The sequence below is a fragment of the Catharus ustulatus genome, chromosome 26 (genome assembly GCF_009819885.2).
Source record: "Catharus ustulatus isolate bCatUst1 chromosome 26, bCatUst1.pri.v2, whole genome shotgun sequence".
Taxonomy (NCBI): domain Eukaryota; kingdom Metazoa; phylum Chordata; class Aves; order Passeriformes; family Turdidae; genus Catharus; species Catharus ustulatus.
This window is the reverse complement of record NC_046246.1, coordinates 6,911,847-6,934,439: the sequence shown is the minus strand read 5'-3', so window position 1 is coordinate 6,934,439 and position 22,593 is coordinate 6,911,847. Positions and strand designations below refer to the sequence as shown.

The 22,593-nt window shown below is 65.2% G+C and overlaps 3 protein-coding genes across 3 annotated transcripts; 2 read left to right on the top strand and 1 right to left on the bottom strand.

Moving 5' to 3' along the window:
- Window positions 1-1,428: 1,428 nt before the first annotated feature.
- TRIM63 (tripartite motif containing 63) lies at window positions 1,429-6,572 on the top strand. Its single transcript, XM_033080798.1, has 9 exons — window positions 1,429-1,606; window positions 1,708-1,874; window positions 3,001-3,169; window positions 3,417-3,512; window positions 3,634-3,867; window positions 3,995-4,017; window positions 5,987-6,111; window positions 6,212-6,289; window positions 6,396-6,572. The coding sequence occupies exons 1-9, from the start codon at window positions 1,448-1,450 to the stop codon at window positions 6,407-6,409; spliced, it is 1,065 nt and encodes a 354-aa protein (XP_032936689.1). The 5' UTR covers window positions 1,429-1,447; the 3' UTR covers window positions 6,410-6,572.
- Window positions 6,573-7,648: 1,076 nt separating this feature from the next.
- Window positions 7,649-11,451, top strand: SLC30A2 (solute carrier family 30 member 2). Its single transcript, XM_033081030.1, has 8 exons — window positions 7,649-7,698; window positions 7,841-8,040; window positions 8,617-8,763; window positions 8,958-9,111; window positions 9,575-9,731; window positions 9,870-9,975; window positions 10,066-10,200; window positions 11,232-11,451. Exons 1-8 carry the CDS (start codon window positions 7,649-7,651, stop codon window positions 11,375-11,377), a joined length of 1,095 nt encoding a protein of 364 aa, XP_032936921.1. The 3' UTR covers window positions 11,378-11,451.
- A 958-nt stretch (window positions 11,452-12,409) lies between these two features.
- On the bottom strand, window positions 12,410-20,962 carry EXTL1 (exostosin like glycosyltransferase 1). The gene is made up of 11 exons (XM_033080654.1): window positions 20,427-20,962; window positions 18,999-20,234; window positions 16,223-16,316; window positions 16,035-16,142; window positions 15,314-15,433; window positions 15,102-15,234; window positions 14,897-15,015; window positions 14,538-14,633; window positions 14,357-14,443; window positions 13,128-13,288; window positions 12,410-12,987 (listed from the first exon to the last, which is right to left on the bottom strand). Exons 2-11 carry the CDS (start codon window positions 19,931-19,933, stop codon window positions 12,558-12,560), a joined length of 2,283 nt encoding a protein of 760 aa, XP_032936545.1. The 5' UTR covers window positions 19,934-20,234; window positions 20,427-20,962; the 3' UTR covers window positions 12,410-12,557.
- Between the last annotated feature and the right edge of the window lie 1,631 nt (window positions 20,963-22,593).

The following is a 22,593-nucleotide window of genomic DNA, read 5'->3' as shown; positions in this document are numbered from 1 at the left end:
AAGACCAAGCAGAGGGAGATTCATTCCTGTACTGGACTCCCCAGGGTTAATTGGGATGGATCCCGGGGTGATTAGTGGCCTGGGTCCTGCCTAAGCTGTCCCAAGCCAATTAGGGACCAACGAGCCCCTTGTGGGTTCGGAAAGCTGCTTAGGGCATTACCACCCCTCCGTTCCTGTGAATCCCCTTAATCGAGTCCAGAAGCAATTAGTTAATCAATGTCACCCAGGGCAGGGCCAGGTCGTGTCTGGGTCCGGGCAGTGTCCGAGCGCTGCGCTGCCCTCCCGGGTGCCCAGCCAGCCCTGCTCTCCTGCCAGGCCTCTCTGGCAGAGCCCCAAGTGCCGGAACGGGAACGATTTTGCAAGATGTGCCTGGCGGGTCCCGGCACAGTCACTCGCTGCACACGTGAGCCGGGGCGGAAGGAGCCCCGAGACAGCTGTGGGGCTGCCCTGGCTGGGGGAGAGGGGGTCAGTGCACCCCGACCCCGTGTGCCTGCCCAGGTGTCCGTGTGTCACATCCATGTACCTGTGCACCCGTTTGTCCGTGTACCCCTGCACACCTGCACATCTGCACACCCAGGCACCCCCCGCACCCCTCCAGCAGCGCCCTGCCCTGCCCTGTCCCCCCAGCCCGTCCCGTCTGTGCCCAGGGTAGGGTTACCCTCTGCTGGCACGGCTGCCCGTGCTGACAGCTCTCCCTGTGGCCAGCACTGGCCCCTGGCCAGCCAGCTGGGCATCGTGTCTGGGACTGTTTTCAGCGAGCGTTGCTCACCCTCTGCCCCTCCGGCCGTTTCTGGGTCAGCTCTGAACCCCAGCAGCGGAGCCAGCTGGGTCACGGCTGTGTTTGGGGTCACAGAGGAGCCCCCCAGCAGCGGAGCCAGCTGGGTCACGGCTGTGTTGGGGTCACAGAGGAGCCCCCCAGCCCCTGATCCTGCCTGGGGAGGGGACACCCCGCTGGCATGGGGGACACATCTCCGCAGAGCTGCCTCTCCCCTCCAGGCACGCAGGGAGAGGCGTTTGCACCGCAGTTGTCGCGTTTTGGTTTGGGTGGGGAAAGGGACAAACTGTACAAGCCACCCCCTCTGCAACTGGAACCATCACAATGTCCTGATGACCACGGGGCTGCCCTGGTGCCCCCACTCCGATGTTTTGGGGCAGTGCTGGTGTTCAGGATGTGCCATCCCTTTGTCGGGGACATCGCGTGGCCCTGTTTACCCCGCAGCTCCGGTTTGGGCTGAGCCCGGCACGGGCGGGCAGCGCCTCCTGGACAGTCTGTGCCCATCTTGTTTACCGATGGCCGATGTCTCAGGGCCGTGTGACAGGTGCGGTGCTGTCCCCGACACCCGACACCGCGGCGCGATCGCGATCCGCGTGACGCGCAGCGATTTATAAATAGCGGGGCGAGGGGCGCCGGCAGCGAGAGCGCTGAGACGACAGCACCGAGGAGCCCATGGACTTCCAAGCCGGTATCCTGCAGGATGGCAGCCCCATGGAGAGCCTGGAGAAGCAGCTCATCTGCCCCATCTGCCTGGAGATGTTCAGCAAGCCCGTGGTGATCCTGCCCTGCCAGCACAACCTCTGCCGCAAGTGCGCCAACGACGTCTTCCAGGTGAGGCGGGGTCCGCTCCGTCCCCACGCCGGCCTGGGGGGCACTGGGATGTCGTGGGGACACCGATGGACCCCCCACCCATGTTCGTCTCCCCCTCGCAGGCCGCCAACCCGTACTGGCAGAGCCGGGGCAGTTTGATTTCGGGGGGCCGGTTCCGGTGCCCCTCGTGCCGCCACGAGGTGATGCTGGACCGGCACGGCGTGTACGGGCTGCAGAGGAACCTGCTCGTGGAGAACATCATCGACATCTACAAGCAGGAGTGCTCCAGGTGGGGACAGCGGCCGTGGCTGGGGGACACGGGGATGTGGGGACACGGGGACACAGGGACACAGGGATGGCCCCTCTCATGCCCCAGCACCAGCACAGAGACCCCAGGGGATTGCACTGGGGGTCTTTCTGCTCAGTGATTGTCGGGTTTTGCCCTTTTCTGACCCCAAAAAACTATTTTTTTGGGAATAGTGGGAAAACCATTTCCCACAAGTGATCCCCAGTTCAAATCTTTTCCTGACTCCAGTCTTCCTCCCTCAATCAAAATCTTCCTCCTACCACTCAAAACTTCCTCCCCACACCCAAAACTTCCTCCCCCAGCCCAGTTGTCCCCTCTGTCCAGAGCAGTTTGTCCCCAGGGGGGGATGGCGGGTCCCTGGGGGGTGGTGACAGCTGGGCACGTCCTGCTGCCCCCCCAGGGCTGTTGCTGGAACATTCGGTGGGAGATAAGAGGTGTGGGGGACGAATCCAGGCTCTGCTGGTGACAACAGGCACTGAGGCTGATAAGGGACAGAGGGACAGTTTGGGGGGGCCCCAGTGGGGACAGGCATGGAGCTGGGGGGGGACAGAGGGGTCACAGGCTCTCGAGGCAGAGCTGAGGCCCCGGCCAAGTTGCCTGGACCGCTGTAAATATTGTGTGAGAACCATGGGGACGGGGACGATGGCACGTGGCAGGTGGCCGGGGGGGCCGGGGGGCACAGGCCTGTCCCTGTTTCAGAGCCTTGGCTTGTCCCCATGTCCCTCCTTGCTGTGATGGGATGGCTGAGCTGCAGCCCCTGTCTGGGACCCCCCCCCGGGGGTTTCTGGGTGTCCCCACCCTGGTCACACGATGGGTGACAATAAATCCAGGCAGCACGAGGCTAAAATTAGGCACTGGTGCAGCGCCTCTGGATCGCAGCCCCCCCGTCCCCAGTGCCACAGTGGCTTAAACTGGGACACACTGGGGTTTGCAGGGGCACAGCAGCTGGGGGCTCCCAAAGCAGCAGCTGTGGGGTTACATCAGGATCCAGCCTCTTTCCTGGGGACCTGATTTTGGGGTGGCAATGGGGGTGACACCGCAGTGGGGACACCCTGCTGTGGATGTCACTGTGATGGGGACCTCACCGTGGCCGTGCCACCCTCTCCAGCAGGCCCCTGAAGAAGGGGGAGCACCCCATGTGCAAGGAGCACGAGGACGAGCGGATCAACATCTACTGCGTCACCTGCGAGGTGCCCACCTGCTCCATGTGCAAGGTGTTCGGCGCCCACAAGGACTGCGAGGTGGCCCCTCTGCAAACCGTGTTCCAGGGACAGAAGGTGCCGTGGGGGGGACCCGGTGGGGGCTGTGCTGAGCTGGGACAGTGACAAATAACACCGGGACTGGCTCACGGGGTATTAATAGCCCCCGGGTGACTTGGCCAGGACACAGACTATATTTAGAGCAGCTGGGGGATGTGGGGGAGCAGAGCTGGGGACAGGCAATGCCCAGCCCGTCCCCGTGTTGGGATGGGAGAAGTTCCCGTCTCCTCAGGAGTTCCAACTTCTTCTCTCTGTGCCTCACCAGACTGAGCTGAACAACTGCATCTCCATGCTGGTGGCGGGGAATGACCGGATCCAGACCATCATCTCCCAGCTGGAGGACTCCTGCCACAGCACCGAGGTGAGGAAAGGGGGGAAAGGAGCCCCCCAAAAACCCGGCAGGGCACGGCAGGGAAAGCCTTGGGATGCTGCAGGTGCCGGAGGGACGCAGAGGTGGCATCCCCTGTCCCTTGTCCCCGCAGGAGAACAGCGAGGCGGCCAAGAGGGAGCTGTGCGCTCGCTTTGACGCCCTGGCAGCGCTGCTGGAGGAGAAGAAGGCGGAGCTGCTGCAGCGCATCTCGCAGGAGCAGGCGGACAAGACCTCCTTCATCCAGAGCCTCATCTGCCAGTACAAAGAGCAGCTGGAGAGGTCGAGCCGCCTGGTGGAGACAGCGATCCAGGCGGCCGAGGAGACCGGGGGGGCCGCTTTCCTCATGGTGAGACCCCCAAACCTGCCCCCATCCACGGGGTCCCACTGCTGGGACAACCTGCTGGCTGCTGTGGCTTCACTCACCTCCTTCTCCCTCTTCTCCTCCTCCTCCTTCCCCTCCTCTCTCTGCACAGAATGCCAAGCAGCTCATAAAAACGTAAGTGCTCAAACTGGGGAAATCTCCCCGATCCAAGCCCTTGGGCAGGGTTTGGGGGGTGGGGGGATGCCCTGCCCTGGTGCCCCAGCTCAGCCAGGGGACAGGGACACACAGGGACACACCGGGACACACCGGGACACACAGGGACACACACAGGGACACACCGGGACACACCGGGACACACAGGGACACACACACAGGGACACACAGGCACACACAGGGACACACAGGCACACACAGGGACACACACAGGGACACACAGGGACACACAGGGACACACAGGCACACACAGGGACACACACAGGCACACACAGGGACACACACAGGCACACACAGGGACACACAGGGACACACAGGGACACACACAGGCACACACAGGGACACACAGGGACACACAGGGACACACAGGAACACACAGGGACACACAGGGACACACACAGGGACACAGGGACACACACAGGGACACACACAGGGACACAGAGGGACACACAGGGACACACAGGGACACACACAGGGACACACAGGGACACACAGGGACACACAGGCACACACAGGGACACACAGGGACACACACAGGGACACACAGGGACACACAGGGACACACAGGCACACACAGGGACACACAGGGACACACACAGGGACACACACAGGGACACACAGGGACACACAGGCACACACAGGGACACACAGGGACACACAGGCACACAGAGGGACACACAGGGACACAGAGGGACACAGAGGGACACACAGGGACACACACAGGGACACACAGGGACACACACAGGGACACACAGGGACACAGAGGGACACACAGGGACACACACAGGGACACACAGGGACACACAGGCACACACAGGGACACACAGGGACACACACAGGGACACACACAGGGACACACAGGGACACAGAGGGACACACAGGGACACACACAGGGACACACAGGGACACACAGGCACACACAGGGACACACAGGGACACACAGGGACACACACAGGCACACACAGGGACACACACAGGGACACACAGGGACACACAGGCACACACAGGCACACACAGGGACACACAGGGACACACACAGGGACACACAGGGACACAGAGGGACACACAGGCACACACAGGCACACACAGGCACACACAGGGACACACAGGGACACACACAGGGACACACAGGGACACACAGGCACACACAGGCACACACAGGGACACACAGGGACACACACAGGCACACACAGGGACACACAGGGACACACAGGCACACACAGGCACACACAGGGACACACAGGGACACACACGGGGACACACAGGGACACACAGGGACACACACAGACACACACAGACACACACAGGGACACACAGGGACACACACAGACACACACAGGGACACACAGGGACACACAGGGACACACACAGGCACACACAGGGACACACACAGGGACACACAGGGACACACAGGCACACACAGGCACACACAGGGACACACAGGGACACACACAGGGACACACAGGGACACAGAGGGACACACAGGCACACACAGGCACACACAGGCACACACAGGGACACACAGGGACACACACAGGGACACACAGGGACACACAGGCACACACAGGCACACACAGGGACACACAGGGACACACACAGGCACACACAGGGACACACAGGGACACACAGGCACACACAGGCACACACAGGGACACACAGGGACACACACGGGGACACACAGGGACACACAGGGACACACACAGACACACACAGACACACACAGGCACACACAGGGACACACACAGGGACACACATGCACACACAGGGACACACAGGGACACACAGGCACACACAGGGACACACAGGGACACACACAGGCACACACAGGGACACACAGGCACACACAGGCACACACAGGGACACACAGGGACACACAGGGACACACAGGGACACACAGGGACACACACACATCCGTGCCCTCCCTGCCCAGGATCGTGGAGGCCTCCAAGGGCGGTCGGCTGGAGAAGATCGAGCAGGGCTATGAGAGCATGGAGCACCTGTCCGTCAGCCTGGAGCACCTCACCGAGGCCGTGCACGCCCTGGACTTCGACCCCGGTAACCGAGCCCCCAACGCCCCTGCACCGACCCCCACCCGCTGGTGACACCCACTGCTGCTCCTGCCGCCTCCTGCTGACCTTTGACCTCTCGTTTGCAGCAGATGAAGATGAGGAGTACTTCGATGGGGAGGAGGAAGAGGTGGAAGAGAACGCAGCGCCCGAGAGGACAATGATGGGTAAGGGGCAGAGCACGGCTGAACCCAACTCCCCAGGACCCTCCAGCACCCAGGGGGGAGTTTTGGGAGCTTGAACCCTCCTTGACCACCCCATCCTCTCCCTCAGCAGCTTCCCTGTAGCCACAGCAACGTTGCCGGCGGTGGAGAAACGCCCCCGGGCACAGGATGTCCGGCGACGATTTGGGATGGGGGGGACACAGGGACACAGGGCAGGGCCCGGCAGCCTCCGAGCCCTGCCCGCTCCAGCACACGACACTTTTCTATACGGGTGCAAACAGGACAAATTCCGCACGTTTTGTAATTCCCTTCTTTTGTATATAATTGTCACGGATTTGAAATTTGTGTATTTTATAAAGAAAACTGGTGCCTAGGGTGGTTGTTTTCTTCCTCGCCTCTCGCTCTCGGCTCTGCAGCCCCGCGGTGGGCACTGGGGATGGGTTTGCCAGGCTGGTGCCATCACGGATGTCCCTGCCAGCACCTGGCGTGGCAGAGGGACACCTCCCGTGCAGCTCTTAATTTCCAGCCTCATTAGCACCTCTGGCAGTGCTGGCCGCCGCTCCTGGCCGCCTGCCCGGGATGTAACAGGTCGGCACCCGGCACGATTTATCTCCTGGGCATGGGATGCCCGGTCCAGAGCTCGCCCTGGGCTGGAGATGCGGCACAGAGGGGGCTGAGGATGCTCCAGGCTGGGCCAGCCCCCAACATGGGGATGGTTTTGGCATCGAGCTGCTGGTTTGCTGCTGACTGAGCTCAAAAATACACCTGGGATGAGAAAATACCCCATAAATGCAAATATACATCCTAAATGCATACATACCCCATAAATGCTTTCCTCCTGCAAAATCGTAAGTCCTGCTCGGCGAGGGCCGAGGGGAAACTGAGGCAGCCCCCAGAGCTGAGCCACAAGTGCAATTAGCCCCAGGATAATTAACTCTGCTCACCCAGGGCGGGGGGAAAGGAGGAGGAGGGGTCCCGGTTTATGCATCACATGGTTGGGTCTAAACTGGGGGGTTCCGAGGGGTCCCCAAAACAGGGATTTGGGGTCACCGTGTGCCTTTGGAGGGGACCTGGGGGTGTTCCATCCACCCAGGCCGGGTGTGCAGCTCCTGGGGACGCTCTGGGGGGGTCCCAGAGCGATTCCCCCTTCCCCAGCGGGGGCCCAGCCTGGGGCAGGCTCCGCGGGCGCTTTGCAGCCGGCTTGGCCGTCCCTCCTCCAGCCGGGATTTGCACACGAATCCCGGCTCTTCACACGGGCCGAGGCCACCGGCTGCCACCAGCGCCGGCCACACGCCGGGGTCACCCGCGCCGACCCGCAGCAGCAGCAGGAGGAGGAGGAGGAGGAGGAGGAGGAGGAGGAGGATGGCACCCGGCGAAGAGAAGCGGCACCTCCTGAGCGAGGGCACGGGCGGGTACGGGGGTGCCCGGGGGGACGGGGATGCCGGGTCCCCTCTTTGCTGTGCGGCTCCCGAGTGGGGTCAGCCCGGGGAGCGTTCAGAGCCCAGCCCGCCCCCCAAAGTCCCCCCCAGCCCCAAGCACCCCTTTCCCCGGCAGGTCCTACGTGGGGGCTGCGCTGAAGGACGGGCACAAGGCGGAGCGGGGACAGGAGCCCGCCCTGGAGCTGGGGACACGGCGTGGCCAGCACTGCCACACGCGGGGGGCCGATGGTCACCGCGGCCAGCAGCAGCGGGCGCGCAGGAAGCTTTACCTGGCCGCGGGCATCTGCCTGTTCTTCATGGTGGGGGAAGCCGTGGGTGAGTGCTGGGGGCCGGCTGGTCCCCGTGGGGTCACCCCGAGCCATGCCCGGAGCCCCTCTTGTCCTGAATCCCTGCTGGGGGGGCTTCCAGGGCTCCCTGCTGCTTTCTGTGGGTCAGAACAGCCAGCGGGACCCCACTGCGGCGGGGAGTGAGCTGATCTGTGCCCAGACCCCTGCCATGTCCCCCCGATGCCCCCCGATGTCTCCTGATATCCCCCCGATGTCCCCCGATGTCTCCTGATATCCCCCCGATGTCCCCCGATGTCCCCCCGATGTCCCCCCGATGTCCCCCGATGTCCCCCAATGTCTCCCTGATGCCCCCCGATTTTCCCCCCCGATATCCCCCCGGATGCCCCCCGATTTTCCCCCCGATGTCCCCCGATGTCCCTCGATATCCCCCGCTGTCCCCTGATATCCCCTCGATGTCCCCCGATGTCCCCCGATGTCCCCCCGATGCCCCCCGATGTCCCCCGATGTCCCCCCGATGTCCCCCCATGTCCCCCCGATGCCCCCCGATTTTCCCCCCGATGTCCCCCCGATTTTGCCCCCGATGTCCCCCGATGTCCCCCCGCAGGCGGGTACCTGGCACACAGCCTGGCCATCCTGACGGACGCCGCTCACCTCCTGACGGACTTTGCCAGCATCATGATCAGCCTCTTTGCACTCTGGGTGTCCTCACGGCCCCCCACCAAAACCATGAATTTCGGGTGGCACCGAGCAGGTAACGCCACCCTGGGGATGCCGTGGGAGCACCCCGAGGTGCCCTCCTGTGTGGGACAGGGGGTTTGGGGTGCCCTGGGGAGCCCTGGCGAGGTCCTGGCACCATGAATGAGCGCTGAGTGCCCCCCCTGTGCCCCGGGGAGCCGGGGATGGTGCTCAGGGTGAAGCAGCAATGCCGGGGGGGTCTCTCTGCAGAGATCCTGGGGGCTCTGCTCTCCGTGCTCTCCATCTGGGTGGTCACGGGGGTCCTGGTCTACCTGGGGGCCCAGCGCCTGCTCTCGGGTGACTACGACATCGAGGGCGGGGTGATGCTCATCACCTCCGCCTGCGCCGTGGCCGTCAACATCGTGTAAGTACGGGCCACACGGCCCTTGTCCCGGGCTGTCCCCTCCCTGAGCCTGCGGGGCCCTGCCGTGTCACCTCCCTGAGCCTGCGGGGCCCTGCCGTGTCACCTCCCTGAGCCTGCGGGGCCCTGCCGTGTCACCTGGGCCCTGCCGTGTCACCCGTGCCCTGCCGTGTCACCCATGCCCTGCCGTGTCACCCGTGCCCTACCGTGTCACCTGGACCCTGCCGTGTCACCCATGCCCTGCCGTGTCACCTCCCTGAGCCTGCGGGGCCCTGCCGTGTCACCCATGCCCTGCCGTGTCACCTCCCTGAGCCTGCGGGGCCCTGCCGTGTCACCCGTGCCCTGCCGTGTCACCCGTGCCCTGCCGTGTCACCCGTGCCCTGCTGTGTCACCTGTGTCCTGCCGTGTCACCCGTGCCCTGCCGTGTCACCCGTGCCCTGCCGTGTCACCCGTGCCCTGCCCGCAGGATGGGGGTGGCTCTGCACCAGACTGGCCACGGTCACAGCCACGGGGCAGGGGGTGACCAACCCAACGCCAGCGTCCGCGCCGCCTTTGTCCACGTCGTGGGGGACCTGCTGCAGAGCGTCGGCGTCCTCATCGCCTCCTACATCATCTTCTTCAAGGTCTGCGCGCTGAGGGGGCAAACGGGGTGCTGGGGACACGGGGACAGCGGGTCCAGGCAGACACAGGGTGACACAGAGAGTCCCCAGATGGGGATCTGGGTGAGGTGACAGTGCCTCACCCCGTCCCACCCCTCCCAGCCCGAGTACAAGTACGTGGATCCCATCTGCACTTTCCTGTTCTCCGCGCTGGTGCTGGGGACAACGCTGACCATCCTCCGTGACGTCCTCCTGGTCCTCATGGAGGGTAGGGACACCCGAGGGGGTGCTGGGCAGCGCGGACACCCACGGGTGCCCAGTGCCCGTCCCTGGCGCTGTCACGGCTGTGTCCCCGCAGGGACCCCCAGAGGGATGGATTTCAGCGCGGTGCGGGAGATGCTGCTGGCGGTGCGGGGCGTGGAGGCCGTGCACAGCCTGCACATCTGGGCGCTGACAGCTGCACAGCCGCTGCTCTCGGTGCACATCGCCATCAGTGAGTGTCACGGGGACAGGGGGACATGGGCACAATGCCATCAGTGAGTGTCACAGCAGGGACAGGGGGACAGGGGCACAATGCCATCAGTGAGTGTCACAGCAGGGACAGGGGGACAGGGGCACAATGCCATCAGTGAGTGTCACAGCGGGGACAGGGGGACATGGGCATCAATGTCACAGGGAGGGGATGGGGACACAGTGTCACAGGGGGACAGGGGCACACCGGCATCAGTGAGCGTCACAGGGGGACAGGGGCACACAGTGTCACAGGGACAGGGGGACACAGTGTCACAGCGGGGACAGGGGCACATCGGCATCAGTGAGTGTCACAGCGGGGAGAGGGGGACATGGGCATCACTGAGTGTCACAGGGACAGGGGGACAGGGGCACGATGCCATCAGTGAGTGTCACAGGGACAGGGGGACATCGCCATCAGTGAGTGTCACAGGGGGACACAGTGTCACAGGGACAGGGGGACATTGCCATCAGTGAGTGTCACGGGGGGACACAGTGTCACAGGGACAGGGGGACATCGCCATCAGTGAGTGTCACGGGGGGACACAGTGTCACAGGGACAGGGGCACATCGGCATCAGTGAGTGTCACAGGGGGAAGAGGGGGACATCCCCATCAGTGAGTGTCACAGGGACAGGGGGACATCGGCATCAGTGTCGCAGGGACAGGGGCACACAGTGTCACAGCGGGGACAGGGGCACACAGTGTCACAGCAGGGACAGGGGCACACAGTGTCACAGGGGGACAGGGGAACACAGTGTCACAGTATGAGGGACAGGGCCACATCGCCATCAGTGAGTGTCACAGCAGGGACAGGGGCACACAGTGTCACAGGAGGGGACAGGGGCACACAGTGTCACAGAGGGGACAGGGGCACACAGAGTCACAGTGGGGACAGGGGCACACAGTGTCACAGGAGCGGACAGGGGCACACTGCCATCGCTGAGTGTCACAGTGTCGGGCAGGGAGGGTCGCAGTTTCCCCCACCCCGACATTCCCCGATTTCCTCTCACAGACGCGGCTGCCAGCGCGCAGGAGGTGCTGGAGGAGGCCAGCTCCCGGCTGCAGGGCGCCTTCCACTTCCACACCACCACCATCCAGGTGGAGAGCTTCTCCGAGGAGATGCGGGACTGCCGGGAATGCCAACTCCTCCGCGACTGACTCCTGCCCTCGCGTCCCGGGGGACTTTGCGTGTGTGGAAAAATAAAGCCGAGCACACGGGGGTGTGTGGGGGATGTTGGGTCTGGGTTTTATCTCTGCTATCTGCAGCAGCCAAGGGCAGGCCCAGGGCTGTGCCAGCCTGAGAGCGCCTGTTGGAGGCCAGCAGCCTAATCTCTATTTCTATGGAACTGGGAGGAAAGAGCTGAAACACCCTTTTCCTTTCTCCGGGGAGGCAGTGCAGTGCTGAGCTGCCGAGGGACTGTGGGGAACGCAGCTGGAGGGAGGCAGGGAGGTCACACACATCTCTTATCGCGCCTCTGTTTGCCCTCGGGAAGGTGAAGGACTCTCCCTCCCCGCAGGGCTGGGGGGGCTGCCCGGGTCATTCCCAGCGGAAGGGTTGGAGCACCCAAAAACTGGTGCTGCCAGTGCTGCCAGTGCTCCCAGTGCCACCAGTGCTGCCAGTGCTCCCAGAGCTCCCAGTGCTGCCAGTGCTCCCAGTGCTGCCAGAGCTCCCAGTGCTGCCAGTGCTCCCAGTGCTCCCAGTGCTCCCAGTGCTCCCAGAGCTCCCAGAACTGCCAGTGCTGCCAGAGCTCCCAGTGCTGCCAGAGCTGCCAGTGCTCCCCGTGCTCCCAGTGCTGCCAGTGCTGCCAGTGCTCCCAGTGCTGCCAGAGGTCCCAGTGCTGCCAGTGCTCCCAGAGCTCCCAGTGCTCCCAGTGCTCCCAGTGCTCCCCCAGTGCTGCCAGAGCTCCCAGTGCTCCCAGTGCTCCCAGTGCTCCCCCAGTGCTCCCAGAGCTCCCAGAGCTCCCAGTGCTCCCCCAGAGCTCCCAGTGCTCCCAGTGCTCCCAGTGCTCCCCGTGCTCCCAGTGCTGTCAGTGCTCCCAGTGCTGCCAGTGCTCCCAGTGCTCCCAGTGCTCCCAGTGCTGCCAGAGCTCCCAGTGCTGCCAGAGCTCCCAGTGCTGCCAATGCTGCCAGTGCTCCCGGTGCTCCCAGTGCTTCCCCCAATCCCACAGCCACCATACCTCTCCACCCTCCTTTATTGCACTGGTAAAACACAATAACGAGTAAAACCCCGTCAGCAGCGCCCGCCTGGCCCCGGAGGGCTCCGTGCACCGGGAGGGCTCCGTGCACCGGGAGGGCTCCGTGCACCGGGACCGGGATTCCCGGAGCCACCCCCGCAGCCTCACGGCTTCTCCAAGCTCGGGTATTTCTTGCGCAGGACGGAGACCTGGTCCTTGAAGAGGACGGGGTCGAGGCGCAGCCGGGAGGACACCAGGGGCATGTAGCCGAACCAGTCTGCCAACTGGTTGAGGCAGTCCTGGCGCTGGGAGAAACGCCGGCTGCCAGCCGTGCCCTCCGCCCTGGCAGGGGCAGAGCGCGGGGCCGAGGGGCTCCCCTGCCCGCCCGGGGGGGTCCCCGCAGCCCCCTCCCCACACTCCATCTGCTGGGCCACCCCCTCCTTGTGCTGCTTCCGCTGGGTCACCTTGATGGGCGGCAGCTTGGTGACAGCGGCCACCAGGACGTTCATCAGGATGTCCTCGCAGGCCGCCAGCCCGTCCACCAGCTCCCGCAGCCCCGCGGGCAGGTACTCGGTGAAGAGGCTGTGGTAGTACCTGGGGGGAGAACGGGGTGAGGATGTGACCGAGACCCCCGGCCCCTGCAGCCCCTTCCGGCCTCTCAGCCCCTCCCGGCCCCTGCGGCCCCCAGCCCCTACAGCCCCTCCCGGCCCCTGCAGCCCCTCCCGGCCCGGTACCTGTGGTAGAAGGCGGCGGCGGTGAGGACGATGGAGAGCTCGTTGGTCCATTTGGAGGTGTAGCCCCAGCGCCCCTGCTCGGGGTCCCAGAAGTGGCTCTGCGTGGGGAAGCCCACGATGCGCTCGGGGAAGCTGCGCCACACCAGGAAGGCAAAATCCACCTGGCACGGGATGGGCACGGTGTCACCACTGCGGTGTCACCCACTGAGGTGTCACCTGCTGCAGTGTCACCCCCTGCGGTGTCACCCCCTGCTGTGTCACCCACTGTGGTGTCACCCACTGAGGTGTCACCCTCTGGAGTGTCACCCACTGCTGTGTCACCCACTGCTGTGTCACCCCCTGCGGTGTCACCCACTCCAGTGTCACCCCCTGCTGTGTCACCCAGTGCTGCATCACCCACTCCGGTGTCACCCACTGCGGTGTCACCCACTCCAGTGTCACCCACTGTGGTGTCACCCTCTGGAGTGTCACCCACTGCAGTGTCACCCACTCCAGTGTCACCCTCTGCTGTGTCACCCACTCTGGTGTCACCCACTCCAGTGTCACCCACTCCAGTGTCACCCTCTGGAGTGTCACCCTCTGCTGTGTCACCCACTCTGGTGTCACCCACTCCAGTGTCACCCACTCCAGTGTCACCCTCTGCTGTGTCACCCACTCTGGTGTCACCCTCTCCAGTGTCACCCCCTGCAGTGTCACCCACTGTGGTGTCACCCACTGAGGTGTCACCCTCTGGAGTGTCACCCACTGCTGTGTCACCCACTGCTGTGTCACCCCCTGCGGTGTCACCCACTCCAGTGTCACCCCCTGCTGTGTCACCCAGTGCTGCATCACCCACTCCGGTGTCACCCACTGTGGTGTCACCCACTCCAGTGTCACCCACTGTGGTGTCACCCTCTGGAGTGTCACCCACTGCAGTGTCACCCACTCCAGTGTCACCCTCTGCTGTGTCACCCACTCTGGTGTCACCCACTCCAGTGTCACCCACTCCAGTGTCACCCTCTGCTGTGTCACCCACTCTGGTGTCACCCTCTCCAGTGTCACCCCCTGCAGTGTCACCCACTGTGGTGTCACCCACTCCAGTGTCACCCCCTGCAGTGTCACCCACTGCCGTGTCACCCACTGTGGTGTCACCGCCGCGGGGACCTGCGGGAGGGGGTCACCGCTGCCCCTGCAGGACGCAGGGACACGGGGACAGCCCAGCCGAGCACCCGAGGGGCCCGGGGCCGCACCTCGCTGGTGGACAGGCTGGTGTCCTCGTCCAGGCTCAGCACCGCGTCCGTCTGGATGGCCTCGAAGGGGAAGAAGCGCTGGCTGAGCTGTGGGGGGAGGAAGGACGGGTCGGTGCCGTGGGGTGGCTGCTCCGGATCCCTGCCCGTGCCCCAGATCCTTCCCTCCTCCCGCCCCTCTCACCTTCCTGCTGCCCTGGACGATGGTCAGAGGCACGGAGCTCTGGGGCCACTTCCCGCTCGGGGGCGGCGGCTTCTCGCAGCTCCACAGGACCACGATCTGCCGGGGGAGGGGTGTGGTGGGTTCTCTGCTCCAGCCCAGAGCATCCCAAAACCATCTCATGGTGGTTTGGAGCTACATAAACTCCCAGGTGGTCCCGCCTCCCCCAGAGGGCTGGGGACACAGCTCTGCCCACCCCAAGGTGACACCATCAGCCACCCCCTCCACCCCTGAACCCACCCATCCCCTCTCCGACCCAGCCCCATCATCCCGCTGGACCCCTGGGAGCTGCAGGGGTGGACACGGGACCCAGCTCCTCCCACCTGGGCGCAGTACTGGGATCCAGAGACCGCTTGGATGAGCCTGAGGATGGGCTGGGACAGCGACCCTGCTTGTGAGACCACCCGGATGAAAGCCGTGAACTTCTGGGAGGGGCTGTAGCCTGGGGAAAGGGTGGGAAAGGGAAAACTGAGGTGTTGTGGCACATCCCGAGTTTGCCGTGCTCAGCCGGGGCAGGCAGGATCCTACCGTGCTGCAGGTAGTAGAAGGGAAAATCCCCGAGGTGGGTGGAGAAGTCAGGCAGGACCAGGAGCCCCCCGGGCAGCGAGTTCCAGAGGAATCGGGAGCGGGAGCGGTGCGGAGCCAGCCGGTCCTTGATGATCTGAGGAGGCCCGAGAAGCTCCCAGCACCCGGCTGTGAGCCTGGCAGCTGGGGAGGGGGGTTTGGGGTGGGGGGCTCACCTCCAGCGTGGTGTGCACGATCTTATCCACCGAGGAGAAGTAGGCATCCCACAGGAACTGGGTCTGCTGCTGGAAAGCCAACACACGCTCCGGGTGGATGCAGCGCACGGCCGAGGGGATCTGAGCCAGGGGAGGAGTGGGGTCTTCACCTCAGCTTCCCCCAGCTGGGATCTTCACCTCAGCTTCCCCCACCAGGATCCTCACCTCAGCTTCCCCCAACTGGGACCCTCACCTCAGCTTCCCCCAGCTGGGACCCTCACCTCAGCTTCCCTCGGCTGGGATCCTTCACCTCAGCTTCCCCCAGCTGGGACCCTCACCTCAGCTTCCCCCAGCTGGGATCCTCACCTCAGCTTCCCCCGGCTGGGATCCTCACCTCAGCTTCCCCCTGCTGGGATCCTCACCTCAGCTTCCTCCACCAGGACCCTCACCTCAGCTTCCCCCAGCTGGGCTCCTTGCCTCTGTCCCCTCCAACCATCCCAACCATCCCACTGCCCGAGGATTTGGTGCCACCCTCCCCCTGGGGTTGCTCCTCTCCCTGGGGCAGGATGGAGCCAGCATTCCCAAGGGTTTGTGCCTGGGAAGACGCTTCCCACCTTCCCCCCGCCATGAACAGTGCCTCAGGACTGCAGCTGGAGCGGGACCCCCATTCCAGGCTGGGTCAGACCCCCCAGGAGCGCTGCCGGGCTCGGCTGGGGTTCGGGGCAGGGTTTGGACCCGGTACCTGCAGCAGGAGCCGCTCGCTGCCCACGACAGCAGCTCTGCCCCAGTCGATGACCTCGGCGAAGGGCAGCTCCCAGCCGTCACTCAGCAGCACCGGGATGCAGGCAGCCTGTGGAGGGACCCCGCAGGCTGGGACAGAGCCCCCAGACCCCGGTGAGGGGGTCCCTCATCCCCCTGCCCACCCTGTACCTGCAGAGCCTCGAGGAAGCGGAAGGAGCCCAAGCGCCGGCCCCGGGGCACGATGCAGAAGGTGGAGTTGTGCAGCAGCTCCTGGTAGTCAAACCTGGCGTGGGAGATGGGTGGGGGTCAGGCACGGCCCCTTCCCCTCCTGGGAGGTGTGGAGCCAACCCAGGGCAGCGTTAGGATCGTTTGGACTCATTTTGGATCTGAGCATCCCTGGTTCTGTGGGAGCAGAGATCTCCTGAGTGATGCAGGGATGCACCTGGGCATCCCTTAAAGAAGGGGGGTCAGGATAGGACCCCAGCGCCCTTGGAGGGCACGACCCAGCTCCTGCCACCCCCCAGCAATGCCAGCCCACGCAAAGCCACCACCCGAACCCCCGAGCCCGAAACTGCAGCGACTCCTGGGCCGTGCCCGGACTTGCTGGGCAGGACCAGCCCTGCCTGCCCTGGCAGCGTTCGGGGGGGGCAGTGGGTGCCAGCAGCGCGGCCCCCCCGGCCCGGGCTCGCCCCTGGGGCTGTCAAAGCCCCTTCTGTGCCGTGTGGGGAGAGGCTCGGCCGCTGCCGGGTCCCTGCGGCCGCGCCGGAAAATCCAATATTGACTTTAGGTCGGGACAGACCCCGTCTGTTCCTGCCCGCGGGGAGGGGCAGCCGCTCCTGGATGGGCTGGGGGGGACTCGCATGGTCCTGCCGGGTGGGTGGGAGGCCGAAAAAAGCCCTTGGAATGTGTTTGTCGCCAGGAGGAAGGAAAGGGTGTCCCTGTGGTGCCAGGCTGGGAGCTGAGGCTGTGTCACCTCCCTGGGTGCTGGAGCACTCTGGCGCTCTGGGATGTGGGAAATCAGCCCCAACGCCAAGGCACAGAGTTTTACAATAACATCTGCTTCTGGATGAACCTCCCCAGTGCCTCCAAAGGATGCAAAACCCTTGACCCGTTAACACTCAAACCCCTGCTCGGGAAACCGGGGGGGTGACAGCGGCTCAGACAGCGACAGCCACATCCCCGGGGCCAGACCTGGCTGTCACCTCTCCTCGGGGACCCCGGCAGCTCCGGGGGGCCATTCCCGCTGCCAGGGCTGGGTGGGCAGCGGGGCCATCCCGAGGGGCGGTTTTGCCCTCTCCGGAGCGCTGGGGAGGCTGGCGCCGGCCGGGCTGCGGGGCCGAACCTCCCGATGGAAATACTCGGCTCCTGACGCGCTGCGGTTTCCGGGCAATCGCCGTCAGGGCTTCCTTGTTTTGTCAGAGCCGGGACCGGCGCCCGCCGCGCTCCCCGTGCCCGGCCCCTCCGCGGCTCCGGCCGGGCACGGAGCCACCGGCCCCGCGGAGCCTCTCCCGGCCCGCTCCGATCGCGGGGCAGCTCCGCAGCGCTGCCACAAGCCGCCCTTTATCCCAGAACAGCCCCGGATTGTTTGGGGCAGCCCCTGGGGAGTGAGGAGGATGATGGAACCCCCGGCAGGACCTTCCTCTGCTCCCCGAGCTGCCTGCACGGTGCCAGCACCCGGCACACCGGGTGAACGGTGTCACTTTGTCCCCTCCCCGCTGGCCTGGCCCCTGTCCGAGTCTGGGAACATCTCTCCGGGCAGGAGGGCATCAATCCCCGCCGGAGGTCGGGCACAGCCGGCTCTGGGGAGGTGCCGGTGGTTTTTTGCCCGGTGTCCCACAGGGACGAGCAGGGTGGCGGTGGCGCGGGGTCACACACGAGCACGCTGCCCTGTGCCACGTGTTCCCCATGGATCCTGCCCAGAGCCATCCCGGGAGAGGTGCAAATCTCCCTGTATTTGCAAACAGCATTAGGGGATTACCTGGGGGGGCGGATTGGGGGAATTCTCATCCCGCTGTCCCTTGGCACAGCCCGGGGCTGCCAACCCCGCTGTCCTGCGGTGCCCCATCCCAAACAGACTTTGCTGCAAGTGCTGACCCTGCCGGGCTGGTGACACCCTCCAGACAGGGCCATGCGGTGCCTGACCCATCCCAAAGCCCCGGCTAATCCCAGGGCCAGCACCCCAGCTCCACTTTTACCTCCCAGCACCTCCTAAGACGCTTTGAGGATGATGCCCAACGCGGCCTCTCCCCATCTGCTCTCCAGCCGGGCGCCTCGGGGATGTCCCCAGGATGTCCCCAGGCAGTGGGATGGGGACCTGCCCGTTGTCTGTGGGATGGGGTCTGTGTTTATCAGCCCTGGACTGGGCAGCTGACTGGTGGTGGGTTGGATGGGGAGGTGAGGAGCTGACAGAACGGAGCCCCCCAAACTCACAGAGAACTTTGTACCCCCAATTTTTCTACCACACAACGCTGCCACCACATCTGTTTGTCATGAGGGGAGAGGGGGGACCCCCACCCACCACCACCAATTAAACTGGGGGCTGCCCACACTGGGACGCCCACAGACCCGCCGGTTTTGTGGGATTTTCAGTGGAGCCAGTGAGGGGGGGACGTTTCGGGCTCATCTCCAAGAGAAACGTTTATGTTGGGGGAGAGCGGGAGGGGGGAGAAGAAAAGCGTCATTCATCAGCGTTCGGAAAAAGGGAAATCGTATTAGAGGCGGTGGCAGCGATTGCAGATAAGAGCCGCTCTCGCCAGATTACTCCAACTTTAATTCAGAGCAGGAAAGCCCTGAGCAGTCAGCGCCTCGCTCCCCGCTGTGCAGTGAAACCTCTTCCATCTCAGGAGAGCCCAAAACTTCCCTCTCTGGAGCTCCAGCCTCCACAGACGCTCCCGGAGAGAGGCAGGAACATTTTGGGATGTCCCACGGCCGCATCCCCTCCTTTCCCAGCCCATCCCTGCCTCACCTCTCGTAGTCCACGTTGTCCTTGTCGCAGCGCGTGTCCTTGTGCTTCTCCCAGTCCTTGCCGTGCTTGCAGGTGGTCAGGGAGATGATGTCCTTGCCGTTGTGGATGTGGTGCAGCGCGTTCCGCGTGCCCGAGCCGATGCCGGTCAGGTAGCGCTTCCCCTTGAACACCAGCAGGTATTTCTTTTTGGGGGGCACCGAGTCCTGGTGCAGCCAGCCCCTGTCCCCACCGCGCTGAGGGTGTTCCTTGGAGAACAGAGGGATGGAGACGTCGAAGCCGGGTCGGAAGCTCTGCGTGTCGGAGCTGGCTCTGGCCAGCATGGCCTGCCCGATGTCGAAGCCCAACTCCCCGGTGTAGCCGGGCCAGGTGCCCGAGTACAGGTTGAAGATGAGGTGGTTCCTGCCTCCATTCCAGAGCGCAAATCCGCGGATTTTCTCATCCACGTCCCGCACGTACTGGCCCGAGAGGTGGTCGCGGTCCAGCGTGTCGATGCTGAGGATGAACAGACACGCTTCCTCGGGGTTCGGCGTGTGGTAGCGGGAGCGCTCGATGGAGCTGAGGATTTTGCTGTAGGTCTCCGAGACGGGCTGGCCCCGCTCCTGGGGGTAGGTGAACACTTTGAAGCCGTGCCTCTCGCACCTAGAGAAGTCGAAGCAGGTTTCCATCCGGCATCTGCCGCTCCTGTGGACGCTCAGCCACGCCGCCCGCCGCTCCCGGGGGGACAGCAGGGAGGGGTCCCCATCCCTCTGCAGCTCCTCGGGGTCCGCAAAGCTTTTGAGGAGGGAGCGATCCGTCCAGCGGGGCCAGTTCCTCCGGGCCTCTGCCTTCCTCACGGAAAGGAAAGCGAAACGGCGCAGCTGATCCCCTCCGAAGAAGAAAAGCAGGAGCCAAGAGGCCAGGAAAGTCAGGAAAATATATTTCTTCCTGGTCTGCATAGGTTCACACGCAGCCCCAGCTCCTCATCGGGCTCAGATGGGTGCCAGAGGCCGGTGAAGAGGCCGATGTTCCCAGCCCCGGGTGGGTGTTGGGACGGCTCCTGGCCCCCAGGTATTGATTGTCCTGTCCCCTCGCGGTCTGTGACAAGCCCGACTTGTGCCCGCTCTGCCCAGGGCTGGGCTGGTTTTTCGTGTCCGCCTGCAGAGCAGAGCCCGGTGCCTCGCTGTCCCGGCCGCTCACTTCTCCGGGCCCCCGAGCCGCCACAATGACATTTCCATCGCTTGACCCAGCTTCAAATCCCTGGAGAAAGGGAGAGGTCGCGTCGTCACCGTCCTGTCGCCGCCAGCCGTGTCACCACAAGTGGCTCCACACATGCCTGCGGCGGGACCCCGCTCCCCAGCTCCCTTGGGAATAAAACGCTGGGAATGAACCCTCCCGCAGCCCGGGGAGCCCCCTCCCTCCGCCGCTCCTTCCCTGCCCGTCCCCCGTTACCTTCGGGCAGTCGCGGCCCCGGGTGGGTGCCGGGCCGCCGTGTCCCGGAGCCCCGATCGCCGCCTGCCCGCGGCTCCGGGTTGCATCCCCGGTGCTCGGCCGGGCTCCCGGTGCTCCGCCGGGCGGAGGAGCCGCTCCTGGGACTGGGGGGCCGGGAGGGTGCGTCCCCCTTGTCACCGTGTCCGTCTGTCCCTGCGCTGGGCTCTCTGTTCCCGTGTGTCCTCGGATGCCAGCCCAAGACCCGAGCTGCGCTCCCCTGTCCTCCTGTCCCTCTCCGGGCTGTCCCCTGTCCGTCTGTCTGTCCCCTCCGGAGCTAACTGTCCCGCTGTCCCCTGTCCCTCTCAGAGCTGGCTGTTCCCCGTCCGTCTGTCCCCCCGGGACTGTCTGTCCCCTGTCCCCTCCCAGATCTGTCTGTCCCTGGTCGGTCCGTGTGTCTGTCCCGCCCAGCGCTGGCTGTGCCCTGTTCCCTCCCGGAGCTGGCTGTGCCTGTCAGTCCCCGCGGGGCTGGCTGTCCGTGTGTCCGTGTGTCCGTGTCCGTGTCCGTGTCCGTGTCCGTGTCCCCGCTGTCCCGCCGGTCCCGGTGGTCCCGCGTCCCCCCCGCCCTCCACGTGCCCCCCCCGTCCCGCATCTGTTCCAGCCCCGCCCCCTCCCCGCTTTGCCCCGCCCCCGCTCTCCATTGGCTCTCCCCCCACGGGGGTGGCCGCGCCCACGTGGGACGGGGGGGTCCCGGGGGGGGATTGACCCCTGCCCGTGTCCCCCCGTGTCCCTCTGTGTCCCCTCTGTGCCCCCCCGTGTCCCTCTGTATCCCTCCGTGTCCCCCCGTGTCCCCTCTGTGTCCCCTCTGTGTCCCTCTGTGTCCCCTCTGTGTCCCCCCGTGTCCCTCTGTGTCCCCCCGTGTCCCCCTGTGTCCCTCTTGTGTCCCCTCTGTGTCCCCCCGTGTCCCTCTGTGTCCCTCTGTGTCCCCTCTGTGTCCCCACTGTGTCCCCTCTGTGTCCCCTCTGTGTCCCCTCTGTGTCCCCCCTGTGTCCCCTCTGTGTCCCCCTTGTGTCCCCCCGTGTCCTTCTGTGTCCCCTCTGTGTCCCCCCGTGTCCCCCCGTGTCCCCCCTGTGTTCCCCTGTGTCCCTCTGTGTCCCTCTGTGTCCCCTCTGTGTCCCCCTGTGTCCCCTCGTGTCGTGTCCCCCCGTGTCCCCTCTGTGTCCCCCCGTGTCCCTCTGTGTCCCCGTTGTGTCTCCCTGTCCCCGTGTCCCCATGACGCCCTGTGCCCCCTCGTGTCGTGTCCCCCCGTGCCCCCCTGTCTCGTCCCGTGTCCCTGTGTCCCCTCTATCCTCCTGTCTCCTGTGCCGCCTGTCCCCACAGACCCCTGTCCTTGTGTCCCCCTGTGTCCCCTGTGTCCCTCTGTCCATCCCTCCTGACCACCCTGACCCCCAGATCTCAGCCCCTCGGTGCCCCGGGGGACCCCCGAAGGGACGGGGGCAGCGATGTGGAGCAGGGACAGAAACACAGCTGGGGCCACCTCCCCCGGTGACACCCCCGGGCTCCAAGGCCACCCCCGGGCTCGCAGGTGACCCCAGGCAGGGTTAGGAGGGACGAGCCCGTGGGGTTCACCCTCCGGGGGCACAGAGGGGGTCCCAGCCTGACCTGACCCCAAATCAGTGAGGTCTGGGGGTGACAGGAGCAGGACCCAAGCAGGAACGTGTGCCCAGTGAACCCCGTTAAGGACGGTCCCCGTGAGCACCGTGAGCCCAGTGCGGGGGTCTCTGGTGACAGGCACAGAACCGGGACCCCCGGGGGTCACCGGCGAGCCCCACAGTCCCGCTGGGCTGTTTGAAACAAGAGATGGCCCCAAACAGCCGAGCTGTCCCCACCACCTCCGTGCAGGACTCTCTCCCAGGGTGATTCGGGGGTGCTGGGGGGGCTGACCCCGTTCCGGGCATGGGCTGGGCCCGGCAGCACCGACAGGTCGGGGCTCGCCTCTCCCACCCCGTCCCGGCATCCGCGGCCACGGCAGAGCCGCCCTCGCCCTCGCCCTGCCCCGCCGGCCGGGCAAGCCGGGACCGGAGCGCTGGATCCCGGCCACGGGTGTGACAGCCCGGCCAGCCCCAGCCTGCGGGTCCCCTGTCCCCGTGCCAGCCCCAGGGACACCGACAGTGGCGATGCCAGGGCTCCG

Coding starts and splice junctions, on each gene's coding strand:
- TRIM63 (XM_033080798.1), top strand. CDS start 1,448: ATGGACTTCCAAGCCGGTATCCTGCAGGATGGCAGCCCCATGGAGAGC. Junction 3,868..3,994: donor GGGGGGCCGCTTTCCTCATG/GTGAGACCCCCA, acceptor CTCTCTGCACAG/AATGCCAAGCAGCTCATAAA. Junction 4,018..5,986: donor GCCAAGCAGCTCATAAAAAC/GTAAGTGCTCAA, acceptor CTCCCTGCCCAG/GATCGTGGAGGCCTCCAAGG.
- SLC30A2 (XM_033081030.1), top strand. CDS start 7,649: ATGGCACCCGGCGAAGAGAAGCGGCACCTCCTGAGCGAGGGCACGGGC. Junction 7,699..7,840: donor CTGAGCGAGGGCACGGGCGG/GTACGGGGGTGC, acceptor TTTCCCCGGCAG/GTCCTACGTGGGGGCTGCGC. Junction 10,201..11,231: donor CTCGGTGCACATCGCCATCA/GTGAGTGTCACG, acceptor TTCCTCTCACAG/ACGCGGCTGCCAGCGCGCAG.
- EXTL1 (XM_033080654.1), bottom strand. CDS start 19,933: ATGCAGACCAGGAAGAAATATATTTTCCTGACTTTCCTGGCCTCTTGG. Junction 15,434..16,034: donor GCGAGCGGCTCCTGCTGCAG/GTACCGGGTCCA, acceptor CCCCTGGCTCAG/ATCCCCTCGGCCGTGCGCTG. Junction 14,444..14,537: donor TCGTCCAGGGCAGCAGGAAG/GTGAGAGGGGCG, acceptor CTCCCCCCACAG/CTCAGCCAGCGCTTCTTCCC.